Below are 15,902 nucleotides of genomic sequence, written 5' to 3' on the forward strand. Positions count from 1 at the left end.
CAATGCACACGCCGGGGAGCGTGTGCACGGGTGTGTTGGCAGGGCAGAGGAACTAGGGCAAGGGTCACGGAAAATCCCATCTAGAGGCAACTGGAACCTGCTGGCGGGTTCCAGAAGGGAGGCGTGGTCAGGGCGGAGCCAGGCCGCGCTGGGAACATAAAAGGAGTCGAGAGCGGGGGCTCAAGGCTGCCGGTTCTGGGAGTGGACTCGTCTCGTCGTCGCCATCGTCGCTAAATGTCTTCGCTAGATATTGTGCTGCCAGATAGTTGTTGGCTGTCTCAGTCAGTGTTAGACGGCCGGTGTTGTGTACATGCTAAGCGACTGTGGAGAGTGTCTAGACGAGACCGTGGATGTTACCAAATAAAGAAGGTGCCTCCTCCAAACCTCGTCTCCGAATCACTGACACTACACGCGTGTTGAATCCTGCCCCGTGTGTACATTGATTTGGCTCCTGAGTTGTGAAGTCAGCGTGAATCGGCTGTGTGACGTCGTTTAAGAACTCAACAAGTCCAGACACACAAAATAAACGACGTTAAAACATTTAAAAATCTTTTATTATTATTATTATTATTCCACACAGTTAACATCACACTGCAATGGCTATTTTGATTGCTATCCAGTCCATTTTGTGTTCCTTAAAGAAGCAAAACGAAACCCATGACAACCTTGTAGTTATGATCGCCCGCCAGAAAACAAAAAAAAAGATCAGCAACAATATTAATATCAATAACAACAATCGTGAGGTTGATGAACTATCCACCTGCGGATTTGCACAGCGTACGACTGTCGAACGGCTGTGTTTAATAGCACCATGGTTTGCGCCACCCTCCCGCGCTCTTCTTTGGGCTGGTCGGCTCGGCAGTACAAAGCGCCGTGCCCCACACAAGTAGTGGCGGGCCGGTGGTGGCCGCGAGGCATCGGCCAAAAGCCCTGGGGTGTCCCCAAAACAGCTGAGCGGGCCACGAACTCGTGAAACGAAGCATCGGTCAGTCACCCAAATACCAGCTCAACATCCAAATGAATATGACAAGGTAATCAGCGTTAATGCGCTCATTGATATATCTCGTCGCTATCGTGCCCTAACGTCGTATTTTGTCTCGTGTCCGCTTCTCTGTCGTTCCACCGCATCTCCGTCTCATCTGTACGCGTGTGTGTATGCTAAATATCTTTCACACCATACGTGGCCAACCGTGCAACTGTAATCGGAGGTTCAGAGGAAGGACAACAAACTACAACATTCTATCTCTTGTCAATGTCTCTTCTGTTGTGGGCCCCATCCACCTCTTCCCAAATTTGTTTTCAAATTTCCGCTTCGGGCACCCAGCGGGAGTCAACTGGGGGCCTGCGAAGTCATCGCTGTCACTTGACCAGTGTGTCGCACGTGCCACTGGGACACAACCACTGCGCTGGTTGTCCTGCACCTCCAGAATGTGGAGGGGAACGGAGGGATGTGTTGGTGACACACAACGCGGGGAAAACGGATGGGAGACTGGGGGAAAACCGCTTTTCAGAAAAGTGATCCCGCCGTGTGCCTCGAGCCTCTATTGATACAGCAAAAAGTAACAGCGCGCGGAAGAGAGTTTGTACCGACCCAAGTAAGTGTTGGCACTGCGGCGGGGCCCATTTATCATAACAACGCAGCGATGTAACTACGTGCCGCGTGCAATAGCTCATTTTAATTGGATCTGTGTTGTGTGTGCTCACTTCGCCGTGGCGATCAAAGCGATTAAATTCGAGTAGAACAGACCGATCGTTCAAGTGTGTTTTCTTTCAAAAGCCGTGTCGAAATTTAGTGCATTTTTGCTTTTAAAACAGCTGCTGAAGGTATAATTGTGTTGTACAGTATTTTTGATTAACCTAAAAACGTCCGTTATTAGCACTTAAAATGAGCCATTAAATCGGGCCTTGTGAAGCAAAATAAAAAAAAAATGTTGATAGATATTCATTTCAGTAATGCGATAAACTCTAAATCTGTAACTATAGCTCGTTATTTATTTCCATGATAACATCTTAACCGTCCGTAGGAGTCCTAATTACAGAAGCAAATGGACAAGATAAATTATAATATAACATAGGTGATGTCTTCGTAGTGAATGGCTTAGACTTTTATATACACAAGGCTTGACACGTTTGCATGCCAATATGATCATATTCCCAACGTTCCAAATGAGGTCGTATACAATTTTCTCTAGGTGTCAGAGTAGTGGATGCCAGATGCTGCCGAGTGACTGATTATAATGTGGCTCGCGCTCTCATCATATCGCCAGCGTCTGGGGCAAATCATGCCCCTGCACGTAATTAAATGTATGCTGTGCAGTCGCATGCCAGAATGACCTCTGTCATTGGCAACAGCTCCACAATCTTGACTTAAAGCTTTCCTGACTGCAGGAATTCATATTATTTGGGTCTTTCTGTAAAGTCACGCAGATGGGTTCAAAGAAAAGAACAAAAAAACTACCTAAAGATTACGGCTCTGCGAACTGCCATTAACATGCTAATCTCTCACATTAACATAGCCACATCAGCGCGCTCGCCATGGAGGCCGCTCAACGATCTTACATTAACATGCAAATTCTTACCTGGCAGCCCTTTGATTGGTGGAAAAGCAACCACCGTCACGGTCGCTGCCCACCACTTACATCAACATTAGCTGCCCCGCCCATGCTGCTGACATTTGAGCTACGCCCATTTCCAACCTCTACAAAAACGGTTTGCCTTTAGAAGCTAACCCCCTTTTCCTGATGACGACCGCTTGTGTTGTGATCAATGCGTCATTTTTTTTGTTATTTTCGTTGAACTATATCTACGTGACTTTACCGAAAGACGCAAAGAACAGCTCCACAATCAGACATGGTGTGGATGTTGGTTGCCAAAAGCCAAATGGTCACTTGACGCTCACGTGGTTTTGAGGCTTTGTGCAAGTGTGTGTGTGCGTGCATGTGTGTGTGTACGCATATGTGTGTACGTGTGTGTGGGGTGGAGAGTGTGGGGTGCGGTAGTGTAGCTGTTAGCGTGCTGCTCTACGAACCTGGCGACCCGGGTTTGATTCCCGCTCACGGCCGACGACCAGTGACGATCATCTGAACCGGTCCTGGATCTCCCCTAGGTCGACTCAGGCTCAAATGAGTACCTGGTACGATGTGTGAACATCGTTGCCAGGGAGACAAAGGCGACCGGGCGTGGTGTTGGCCACCCACCCCCTCGTGTGCCATGCCAGCCTTTATAGATGCTCGCGAACAGCACTTACCCCAACAGTCTGTTAAGGCTATATGGGGGATCTTTGTCTCTGTTTTTTCAGGTGGCGAGTGGTGGTGCAGCGTCAAGTGAGCGCACTGCGCTACGAATCCGATTCCCACTCACAGCCAAGATCGCTGACAAATATCTGCACCGGTCATGGGCCTCCACTAGGTCGACTCAGCCTTAAGTGTGTGTGTATACAACGACACTTGGGCGACACATACGGTCGGGCGTGAGACTGGCTACACCTCCCCTCATGTAATATGTCAGTCTTACTAGGTGCTCACAAATAGCATTTGCCCCAACAATCTGAACGAGAATGAGTTATCGAGGGGATGAGTGTGTGTGTGTGATTTGTAGGTGTGTCTGCGTGCGTGCGGACGAGTGGTGAGTGGCGCACGACCTCACATCGTCTCTTTACAAGACCAGCGGCTACCTGGAGGGTTTCCAAACACATCGCTGATTTTTTTTTTACGACTCGCTTCATTTTATATAAAGTTTTTTTTTTCACCCAGAAGCCACGTGGCCATGCGCGGAGTCGTGCGTTCCGTGGTGTGTCGGGGGGGAAGGGGGGGTTGGTGCACCGGTCTGTCAGTTACTCTGCGAGGTTCATGCCGCTTCCAGGACTGGCGTAATGACCCAAATGAGCTCACCAAGCGATCCAACACGTGTTTAGTAAACAATTCCAGACAACGGGCGCGGGACGGCGGCGGTGTAGATTTTTTTTTTACTTGGCGCGCAGTTATATAACTCCTCGTGCACTACAACTCCACCACGTGTACCTCGATGGGGGGGGGGGGGGCGGTGGGAAACGAACGACTCTCCGACGGGATTTTTTTGGGCTTGTGCCGCGCGTTACTCGGGGCACGGTGTGAGACGTTCCGCTCCGCCGGCTTCTTCAGGAACTCAACGAAACTGGAAGAGGCTCCCGGAGCATTGTAAGCGGAACGTCGGGCACCGTGCCGAACAGCGCACGGACCGATCCCGAAAACCCACCGACGGGCCAGACAGCACGAGCGTGAGAACACACACGCAGTGCGCGTAACGAAAGTAGAATTTGGAAAACGTACCAAAAAAAACTCGTGCATGAGATCGCTTTGTGGGTCTCCGTGGAGCATTGCTTCACCACTGCTGCTGGCGCTGCTCGTTTGCTGCTCAATGTGAGTGTGTGTTAGGGGGCGGCGGTGGGGGTGGGCGGGGGGGGCGTTTCTAGAAGTTGCCCGGGACTGGAACGCCGCACTCGTACCATCCGACGTAATACCTCCCGGCGCCGATCTGCCCAAACTCCACGGGCTGCTGCCTGTACCTCCTGTAGTAACCTGCGGTGAGGATGAGCGCAACGGAGAGAGAGAGAGAGAGTCAACGAACCGCACGGCTGGCAACCATAAATCCGGCCGTGCTCAACCTGTGGCTCACAAACCTGAAAAGCTTTCGGTAGGGGCACGGATACCGTGCAGGAGAAATTTCAAAATGAGCACGGGCAACATCGTCGCCACGTCGCGGCGACAAAACACACTCGTACGCAACATGAAACAAATGCCGAGGTGTGGCTGTGGGGTGTCTTTGTATTGTGGCCGTAGTAACACGGTGAGGCAGTAAGGCTCAGGTGGAAGGGGTGCTGGTGGTGGAGACCAGTGGTCTTGATTAGGGAGGCCCTCATACAAAAAACTTTGAGAGCCACGACCTTAAGAAATTATCTTGGGCGCCACGCTGACGAGATGTTAACTTCCTCGCCTGGTATACAGGAGGTCGTAGGATCAATCCCGACCCTGACGCTTGTTGTATATCCGGAGTTTGCGTGTCTCTCTCACCGTGCGTGGATTTTTCTCCGGGGTCTCCGGTTTTTGTCTGCACATTTTTTAAAACGTGCGTTTAGAGCATTTGGCTGCTATACATTTCCACGAGAAAAGCCACTTCGTTCGGCTATCATTTGTGGCCAGGTTGTATCTGAAAAAGTTATACAGAATCGCTCAAGGTGCCTTACTTGGTAAAATAAAAAAAATAGTTTCGTTTCTTGGACACAACTAATCTCGTCAGCTGTGATGGAGATCCATCGTTTATTAAGTTGACCATGAATGTGGCCTACTTTCGTGCAGGGCACCAGGGGAGAGGAGGCCTCGAGATAGCGCCGAGGAATGTGGCAACGGGGTCCAACTCACGAATATGGGGCGCAGAGAACAGAGAGAGAGAGGGAGATTAAACTTGGCCTGCCTCACAGATGAATGAGTGCACGCTGCTGTCTTCTATTGTAGAAAATCAGCCACAAGAATAATTGCATCATTGAAGTAAGAACCATTGAAGAATCATTGAAGTTAAAAATATATCGTGATTTGAAGCTTTCGTGACTGCAGGAATCCATACTCTTTGGTTCTTTCGGTAAAGTCGCGTATAAAGAAGAAATAATAGACTAAATACTAGCATACAACGTTTCGATTTAGCATTCTCAGGAAGAACGTAATCAACCAGGTAGGGTGTTGACTGTTATGTTATCCGACTCTCTGTTGTATTACATTACATTTCTAAGTAAACTAGATTTGTGTTTCTATTTCATTTATACGTGATGATGATAGCTTGTGTTGCAATCGAAACGTCGTATGCTAGTATTTAGTTTATTATTTTCTCTTTATACGTGACTTTACCGAAAGAACCAAAGAGTAATTCCTGCAGTCACGAAAGCTCCAAATTAAGTATAATCCAAAATGATCAGTACAAGAAAAAAGACAAGGACGTTTCGTGACTCGGCAACTGAAAAATAAACAAACGACATACAGACGCGCGCGCACCTTCGCAGTACACTTGCACGTACATTATTTTTTTACGCAGCAGCGCACGAAAAGTCCATAAAAATAACGTGAAGATCGTTTCCAACGGGCCCGCACGTAGCCCGACTGTTTTACAGTCTTGTCGCGCCATCTGTATCCGAGTGTTTATTGTTGTTGATTCTGCATTGGGACTGTTAGGTGTAGGTTTTTACGGCAGATGTAAATCTCAATCGAGGGTCACGGCGTTATTCTCTCCAGCCTCCCTCCCGCTTCTTCCCTGCCCTTCCGCGGCCAACTCAACGAGTGCAACAAAAAAAACGGAGAGAAAAAATTTAAGGAAGAAGCGAGAGGGAAGGAAGAGAGAGAGAAAGACAGAAGGATTGGGGTTGGGGGGGGGGGTCTGCATGCGAACATATGGCGGAGATTCGGGCATAAATCTGGTGAGCGCGACACGAATTCTTCGCGTCCAGACATCAAAGGGGTCGCAAGGAGGGTTCTGCAATGTCGATAACATTAGACGCGCCATCGAACCGCCGCCCGTCAATGCGCATTGGCTCATGGCGCTGCGGGCATGGTGGACGAACAACGGGTCCGTGAATTCCCACGGACACAAACGATTCTCTGCGTTGCGCGAAAACAAAATTGCAAAGGGAATGCCGCCGTTGATGTTGTTTTTTTTATTTTATTTCGTGGATAAATATTCGCGTGCGCGCGTCGGTCGGCGTGATTTGGTGCGATCTTAAATCAGCCCGCGGGCAGTCCACCAAAAAAATTATGCGCGTATTCGTATTATTAATATCGGCGTTAATCACTGCGAACACTGTCGTAGGCAAACAATATTTGTGGTTCATCTTCTTAGTTCTGTCGGGAAAGTCACGTAGAATGGAAATAATAAAATAATAAAAATAAAACATAAGAAAATTATTATTATTTTTTATTATTTTATTATTTCCATTCTACGTGACTTTAACGAAAGAACTAAGAAGATAAATCCCTGTAGTCACGAAAGCTTAAAATCGAAATTTTATATTTGTGGTTGCCGAAGTGAAGGAAAAACGAGGTGCTGTAAATTGCTTGCAGAAAGCTTTGTGAATTTTCTACCAGCTGTTTCGCGACCACCAGCCGAGGTCCCAACTTTATATGTTTCAGTCTCCGCATGGGAATCGCTGCACTTACGAACCGAGAGTTTTATTGTTCCTGTGTCAAACAATTAACCCTCAACATCCTGCGCTTAATAAATAAGCACCGACACTTCTCCTTGCCAGCCGAAGTAATCCTTTCGGGACTCCATTCACAAAATAAGTGTGTCATAAAATAAAAGAATAAAAAAATAAAGCGTTCAGATTTGTCATCTATAATGATTGTGAAGATGATGATGATGATGTTGGTTGATGGTGGTGATGATAAAAAGGTAAGGTCAAAGGTCATCACAACCGATGCTAAAAGTGCCGTTGACTTTAGAACAATGTGCATATGTGTGTGCGTGCACATGTAGATGTATGTATGTACATGTGTACATGCATAGATGTGTGTGTACATCTTTTTGGAGCGGTGGCGCAACGGTTAGCGTGCTGCACTACGAACCCCGCGACATGAGTTCAATTGCCGCTCACGAGCAACGGTTATCTGAACAGGTCCTGGGCCTCCCCTAGGTCGACTCAGCCTCAAATGAGTGTCTGGTATGGTGTGTAAGCATTGTTACTGGAGAGACAAAAACTGTCGGACGTGGTGCTGGCCTCTTACCCCATCGTGTACCATTCTGTCCTTCAGGGGAGCTCACTAATAGCACTTGCCCCACCAGTCTGCTAAACGCTATATGGGTGGCCTTTGTATATTTTCGTCATAATCGCCTACCTATGTCGGAGTGTCTGTACATGTGTGTACGTGTGTGAGTCCGTATGTGTGTACGTATGTGTACTCGTGCATCCATGGATGTGTGTTCGTGTGTGTGTATGTATGTACGTGCGTGCATACATATGTTGATGCGTTCACACACATGGCTGTGTGTCTGTGCCCTAGATTGATAGAGCCTTAAATGCGTATTTATAGCAGTGTGTCAAACATAAACACTGGGAGCATGAAGTGCGGCCGGTCGTGGTGTTAGCCACTCCACCCTCTCGTGTGTGCCATGTTGGTCTTTCATAGATGCTCCCTAACAGAAGTTGCTCCAACAGTCTGCTAAGGCTACACGGGGGAACTTTGTCTTTGCCGTGGACATGTGCGCACACACACACACACGTGTACATATGTGTGCGTGCGCAGTTCCCGTACCGGGTATGATGGACAGTGTATCGGCTGGCGGGCGTGGCCCAGTCTTGCCCTCCAGATACGAATCCACGAACTGGCAGTGGTCCTCACCTTTTCCGTCCTCATCTCCGATCCCGTAGTACATTCCTGGACAGGCACAGCACTCGCTGAGGGGGTCTCTGGCCAACGAACGGGACGTGCTTGTTGGGGCGGGTCATCGTCAGCGCACGGGACTTTCCATTGCAGAGGTCAGGGGCCGTCCATAAATGACGTCACGCGATTTTGGACGATTTTTTACCCCCCCCCCCTCTTCGTCAAACGGCGTCACAAAAAGTCAGACCCACCCTCTCAAATATGACGTCACAAAGCTCTGTCCCCCCACCCCAAAAAAAGATTAAACATCCTTCAAATCGCTTTAAACTATTGTCATTGTAGTGCGTATTTAATGTGGCGCTGCACTCTGATGTTCTAGAAGATAACATTTATAAAAAAAAGTCTATTTAATCAAGTAGAACGTGTCTATATTTATTAAAAGTTGCGCATTTTGATGTGACGTCACATTTCTCACCCCCCCCACCCCTCGTCACACATCGTCACAAATGTCTCCCCCCCCCTCCCCCAGGTGCGTGACGTCATTCATGGACGGCCCCTCATTAGCTTCGGTTTGTTTCTCCCGGCGCGGCAGACGAAACAATCCTGAATCACTCTGCCCGCCCAGCGCTATGAATGGGCACGCCGCAGTCAGCTGGCCGGCAGGTCGCTTTGGTTGTTCCAGCGAAGTGTGGTCACTGCCACCATCTTCCAGGACATCCACCCAGCGTGGAAGCGTAGGCCAAAGTAACCCTCTCTACACAGCGTCTCTCTCTCTCGAGTGTGGTGGTTGGTGAAGGCGGTAGGACCAGGAGTGGCTCAGACATCACTGCTCCACCGTACCTCCGATTAGGACGGTTGGCGACGTAGGGTGCGAAAGAAGTTCAAACATACGCACATGCATGCACTCGCCACGGATTAGAGTGGCTCTCGGGAGAGATCTCTCTCACTCTAGTGGAGGTACTTTTGACAGCAGTGGCATGAAACTATAACTTTTTTTTTTTATTTTACCAGGTAAGGCTCACTGAGCTATACGGCTCTTTTTCAGATGCGACCTGGCCACAAATGATAGCCCCATGAAGCGGCTCATCACGCGGAAATGTTATAGCCGCCAAATACTCGAAACGCACGTTGTTTCTAAATGTGGAGGGAAAAACTCAGAGGACCCGGGCAGAAATCCACGCGACCACGGGGAGAGAAACACACAAACTCTGAACATACAGCAGGCGTCAGGGTGTGGATCGAACAAACGACCTCCTGCATACCAGGCGAGGTAGTTAACATCTCCTAGCCACCGTGGCATGAGGAAGCAACTTCAGGCGAAACAGTGCCTACCGGTGAGCGAGTCGCTCAGGAAGATTTTGTAGCGCAGGGAATTGCAGAGGATGACGCCAACGAACTTGCGGTAGCGCGTGCGCTTGACGTACTGGCGGCCTTTGCACTCCGTGTCGATCGCGTGGTAGCGGAACGAGAAGGGGACCCAGATGGGCTCCCCACCTTCACGCGAAAAAAAAGAAAACAAAAGCAAAGATCCCCCGCATAGCCTTCAACAGACCGTCGGGGCCAAGTGCCGTTGGCGAGCACCTATTGAAGGCTGTCACGGCACATGAGGTTGGTGAGTGGTCAGCACCACGACTGGCTGCCCCCTTGCCTCACCATTGATGATATTTACACACCAAACCAGGCAATCGCTTCAAGCTGAATGGACATAGGCACACACAAAGGCAAAGATCTCCCGTATAGCCTGCGCAGACTGTAGGGGCAAGTGCTGTGAGCGAGCACCTACAAAGGCCGGCACAGCACACGAGGGGGTGGGTGGTCAACACCACACCCGGCCCGCCTTTGTCTCCTTAGTGGTGATGTTTACACACCGCACCAGGTATTAATTTGAGGCTGAGTCGACCTAAGGGAGGCCAAGCACCGGTTCAAATAATCGTCACTGGTGTTGGCTGTGAGAGGGAATCGAACTCGGCCCGCCAGGTTCGTAGCGTAGCGCACTAACCACTACACTACCACTCACACCCATGCATACATACCTGCATACGCGTGTATATGCACACGTAAACAAGCTTATGTTTGAGCAGCAATTGCCATTCATTTTTCGCTCGTGGATTATTTAACGATGGTTCGTCGTCTTTAAAAACCGCGCAGATTAATGTTTTTTTGTGTTTATGGTTCCAGTCAAAAGGAATCGGTCGATTGAAAATCAACAAGAACATAATCGCCTGTTTATATTGGACGGATTTACGTGTTTATTTTAACGTACATAAGCGCAGAGGCGGCACTGGTTGGCAGAGGTGACATATGACCTCTACACACAAAGAGGCAATTGAACCCATACTTGTGTATGCCTGCAGAGGCTCAGATATATATATATATTTTTCTTATCAAATTGGTAAGGGAATTGGAGCAATGCCACGAGTTGATACGTTTATATATACAGCGCCGTATACGTGTGTGTGTGTAGTGCAGCGGTTAGCGCGCTGCGCAACAAACCCAGCGACACGAATTCGATTCCCGCTCACGGCTAGCAACCAGTGATTATTATCTGAATCAGTCCTGGGCCTCGCCTACGTCGACTCAGCCTCAAATCAGTACCTGGTGGCGGTGTGCAAACATCGCCACTGGGGAGACAAAGGCGGCCAGGCGTGGTGCTGGCCACCCACACCCCTCGTGTGCCATGCCGGCCTTCAGAGGTGCTCGCTAAACAGCACCTCTGGTGCGATGTTTACATGTTTACATCGCACCAGGTACTAATTTGAGGCTGAGTCGACGTAGGGGAGGCCCAAGACCAGTTCAGATAATCGTCACCGGTGTTGACCGCTCAGGTCGCCGGGTTCGTAGTGCAGCGCAGTGCTGGCCGCTACACCACCGCTCCCCACACACACGCGGTGTCCTAATTGCGCCCTGCTTGGCGCATGCACCACTTAAGTGAAGTGTCAACGCAAATAAAATAAATCGAATACAGGAATAGATATTCCAATAAATGCCTGTGCCCTGCCAATGATGTGCGCGCTGATTTGATAGTTGTCAGGATTCCAAACGGCCAGATAGATTGCTTATGACAGTCCATTGCCACGAAGGGTGAGAATGCTCTATCAGAATAGCGAGTATTGCCCTAGACCTGATATAAATTAACATTTATAATAATTCACAGTCAATCCACGGCTGAAAGCATGCCTTGATATTCCACGTCAGTCACGGGAGTTGTTTGGCCATACTTCACCACACGGGTCCGCATGATTTAGCGAAGGGAGATTTCCAGGACTGGGTCAGACATTACTCGTTACTGATGTTATCCGTGGCCGAGAATTGAACTCGATTTAACCAGCATCCCAAAGTGCAGTGCGCTAGCCACAGCACCACCACTCCACCTTTCATCATTTATAAAACCGTATCAGCGTGGTGAGACATTCATTCAGCAGTGGATTGACAAAGGGCTGCAAGTAAAACATAATAATCTTAACCACAATGGACTGTCACCTGGCGATAAAAAAACACGTAAACATCGTTCTTGCTTCCTCTAAACAAAACAAAAATAAATCACTGCATCGTGTTTTGATGTCCCCCCCCCCCCGCGCTGTTTCGCCATTTGCAGTTTGGCGTTGCGGAGAGAACGGAGTGACGTGGCGCATGAAGAGCTGAGCTCACAGAGCAGGGGACTGCATCCTGAGCGACAGCCCCATTACCGTGCCTATTGCACACACTACCCACAGCTGTCACGGTTGAGGCACGAGGTCCAGCCGCAACATTCTAGCAGCGTCACACGAACAAAGACATCCAACGCCCGTTGTTTGCAACGCCGCAGGGAACGGGTGCTGTTAGCGAGCGCCTATTCGGGACACAGCACAATACAGGAGGGTGGCGGTGAGGCCAAACGGGCCACACCGCCTTTGTCTCCCCTGTGCTGATGCTCGCATGCAACACCGGCCTACTCATATTTTAAGGCCGAGTCAACCTTCGGGGAGGCCCAGGACTCGTTCAGATGTTCGTCGCAGGGTGTCGGCTGCGAGCGGGTATTCCAACTCAGACCCACAGGGCTCATAACGCGGCGGCGCTTAGAGCTAAGCGCTAATCACAAGCGCGCACTAAAGCACACATAGCGTACCATCCTAAACACACATTCGACTAATTCGACCCAGAATCTACACGCACGCACACACGCGGGCACACGCGCGTTTAAATGTCACTCGTGGCCAGAAGAAATGAGTCCTTTCAACCGTAAAAAAGAAACTGAAAACCACTTTCTTATTATGTTTATATAAATACTCTGTATAAGTAGTAGATTCGGATGCTAGCACATCATAAACCAAGTTCATCCACTGAAACGCCCCCCCCCACCCCATAACACGCGCGATAAATCGTTTAATCCGAAAAATGCACGCCCTTTCTCAAAAGGAGCTTTCTTTCCTGAGAAACATTGGCAGGGTTTTTTCATTATCTCCTAGGGGAATGTGCATTCGCCTATCTTTGAAATGTTGAGCTCATTTCTATTCTAAGGAGGTGGGAGCGGGCGTGGAATTACCATTTTTAAATCATCGAAAGCCACTGGCAGACGAGCGTGCTTTGAAAAATAATAAATGCCCCAAAGTTTCTTGTTGTCATGCGGCAACCGAGGTCTCGGGACAACAACAAAAGCCGGCTGACTGAATAATAAAAATCACCGTGCCTCAATGTGCGCCGAAAGCTTCATTCAATAGGCCGCAAGAACGCGAAGCTCGGCTTGATGCTTCTCCTTGCGCACTGCCTCAATGCCGTAGCCTATTTCGAGTTCCAGGATTTAGGACAACAATTCGTGGGTTTCCTGAGCAAGTGAAGTCGAGTGAAAATTTGCCACCGAAAAGCTTTGCCCCCTGATTGAGACGCAACGGAGATTAATTCGACGCCCTGGTTTAAATGTCCACGCGCAATATTCACTGGTTTCCAAATGCTAAATCATTCATAATGTTTAATAACAATGCAAATGTTTTCATCAGGGAACTCGCAATGAGTCTCAAGACAATTTTTTTTTCAGGAGAGTTCTACAACATACAGATGGTTTGGCTAATCCCATTAATGGGTATCTGACTTCGTACGGGAAGAAACCGTATTACCCCGATATAAACCACACATCATGGGAAATAACACTTAAATCTCCACGCATATAGATTACAGAATTCACTTGGGTTCTGCCACCTCTGCGCCATGTCGCAGCCCAAAAGCCTACAGGTCCTAATCCCAGGCAATCTCCTATCCAAGTACAAACCAGGCTTAAACCTGCTAAGCTTCTAAGATCTCACAAGATCGAGTGCATTCAGGGTGATAAGAGCCCCTTCTATATAAGACTTTTGTTAAAATGTTGAAGGCGATGCCTTAAGTCAGCGACAATAATAGGCATGGAGCAAAATCCACAATTGTACTGGACTATACTGCATTGTTGATGCTCCCAATCTTCGCCAACCGCACTGACCAGCTTGTGGATTTTGGTAAAATATTTCCCCATGACCCGCATGATTTTGGAAATTGACAAAAAGATCGTGTACATGTATTTAGCATGTGGACACACTTTAAACTCACAGTGCATAACGGCAATGCCAAAGTCGAATGAGAGGGTACATTGTCGTTTGGGTCACCTATTGTTTTATAGTAATGATGACAAGCTCTACTCAATGGGAGGTCGCACCTTCTCTGCTGCTGCCTCCACGTCTGAAACCCTACCGCCCACCCAGCCTTCCGTGCTGCTGACTCCCCGCCCCTGTTAAAGTCCAGGCTCAAGAACTGCCTCTCCTCCTCTGCCTGTGACTGACAACTTACTTTAAAATATATATACGTAAATACATGCCATATGCATGTCTCATGGTTTTTGTACACCATCTGGAGATGCGGGGTTGCATTTAGACACTGGTTATGATAAAAAAAAACTGCGAATTCTATTGTAAAGCCAATATATGTTTTGATAGCGACATTGAAATGGTAACTTACCAGGTGCCCGCACCACAAGAAGGGGGTTTTCTGAAAATACAAAAAAACAAAACCATATACACGCGGCAATGAAACACAGATGAATAACATCTCTTGCCAATTGGGACATCTAAATTGGGAAAATTGAAATGAAAGAAATATGCACGTACTATGTGGCGCAAATATGCAACAGATTTAGAAAGAAAAAAAATGAAAGAAAACAAAGAGATTCAGCCAATATTTGCCCCGAGACATCATCATGGCATTCGCACGCAGATATTAAACAGCACCTGGCTGACTTTTCAATAAAGAATAACCTGGCACTTGGCCACGTAAGTAGGCTTTACGCAGCCGCTCGTAATCCCAGTCGTGTTTTCTGAGTTGGGATGTTTGGTCAATGTCCGTTACACTATTATGATTCGTTAGCTAAGGGAGGGATTTGATGAAACTGCAGGAAAAAAACCCATGGCAGGGCAAGGGGGTGAACGTGGACACTGCACGCAGAAAGGCGGCCCGAATCAGGAATCGAACGCAGGCCCATTTTGCTGTGAGGCACCAGTCATGCAACTTCACTGGGGGGCCACTGGCCTGAGGGGGGGGGGGGACCCAATCCCCAGGCTACCAAGAGATGGGGAAGTTGGACGAACGCCAACTGTGCTGCTCCACTGATTATTACACCCCTACCGTGCTCAGAACGTTCAAGACCGTGCGACTATAGCCACCATGCTTTTGGCTGACACTACAAACACTGGCGTGTAAAACGACGGGCCATCATCTGTGCTCTGTGCATCGAGGCCCTGGGCTGAGAAGTCCAATAGGCCATCATTTGTGCTTGGTGCATTGAGGCCTTGTGCTGTGGCGTCCAATAGGCCATCATCTGTGCCCTGTGCATCGAGGCCCTGGGCTGAGAAGTCCAATAGGCCATCATTTGTGCTTGGAGCATTGAGGCCCTGGGTTGAGTAGTCCAATAGGCCATCATCTGTGCTCGGTGCATTGAGGCCTTGTGCTGTGGCGTCCAATGGACCATCATCTGCACTCGGTGCATTGAGGCCTTGTGCTGTGACGTCCAATGGACCATCATCTGTGCTTGGTTCATTGAGGCCTTGTGCTGGGACGTCCAATAGGCCATCATCTGTGCTCGGTGCATTGAGGCCTTGTGCTGTGACGTCCAATGGACCATCATCTGTGCTCGGTGCATTGAGGCCTTGTGCTGTGGCGTCCAATCAACCATCATCTGTGCTCGGTGCCTTGAAGCCTTGTGCTGTGACGTCCAATAGGCCATCATCTGTGCTCGGTGCATTGAGGCCTTGTGCTGTGGCGTCCAATGGACCATCATCTGCACTCGGTGCATTGAGGCCTTGTGCTGTGACGTCCAATGGACCATCATCTGTGCTTGGTTCATTGAGGCCTTGTGCTGGGACGTCCAATGGACCATCATCTGTGCTCGGTGCATTGAGACCTTGTGCTGTGGCGTCCAATCAACCATCATCTGTGCTCGGTGCATTGAAGCCTTGTGCTGTGACGTCCAATAGGCCATCATTTGTGCTTGGTGCATTGAGGCCCTGGGCTGAAAAGTCCAATAGGCCATCATCTGTGCTCGGTGCATTGAGGCCCTGGGCTGTGACG

The 15,902-nt window shown here is 48.9% G+C and overlaps 1 protein-coding gene across 1 annotated transcript in view; it reads right to left on the reverse strand.

Annotated features, from left to right (window-relative positions):
* Window positions 1–536: 536 nt before the first annotated feature.
* Window positions 537–15,902, reverse strand: part of LOC144733527 (fibronectin type III domain-containing protein 1-like) — an 82,217-nt gene continuing 66,851 nt past the window's right edge. Inside the window, exons 21-24 of the mRNA XM_078615474.1 lie at window positions 14,298–14,327; window positions 9,672–9,833; window positions 8,271–8,393; window positions 537–4,556 (exon numbers count right to left, since the gene is read on the reverse strand). Of these exons, the coding sequence (XP_078471600.1) occupies window positions 4,447–4,556; window positions 8,271–8,393; window positions 9,672–9,833; window positions 14,298–14,327 (425 nt within the window). The 3' untranslated portion in view covers window positions 537–4,446. The remainder of the gene's footprint in view (window positions 4,557–8,270; window positions 8,394–9,671; window positions 9,834–14,297; window positions 14,328–15,902) is intronic.

Source organism: Lampetra planeri, chromosome 47, assembly GCF_965212315.1.
Source record: "Lampetra planeri chromosome 47, kcLamPlan1.2.h2, whole genome shotgun sequence".
Taxonomy (NCBI): Eukaryota; Metazoa; Chordata; class Hyperoartia; order Petromyzontiformes; family Petromyzontidae; genus Lampetra; species Lampetra planeri.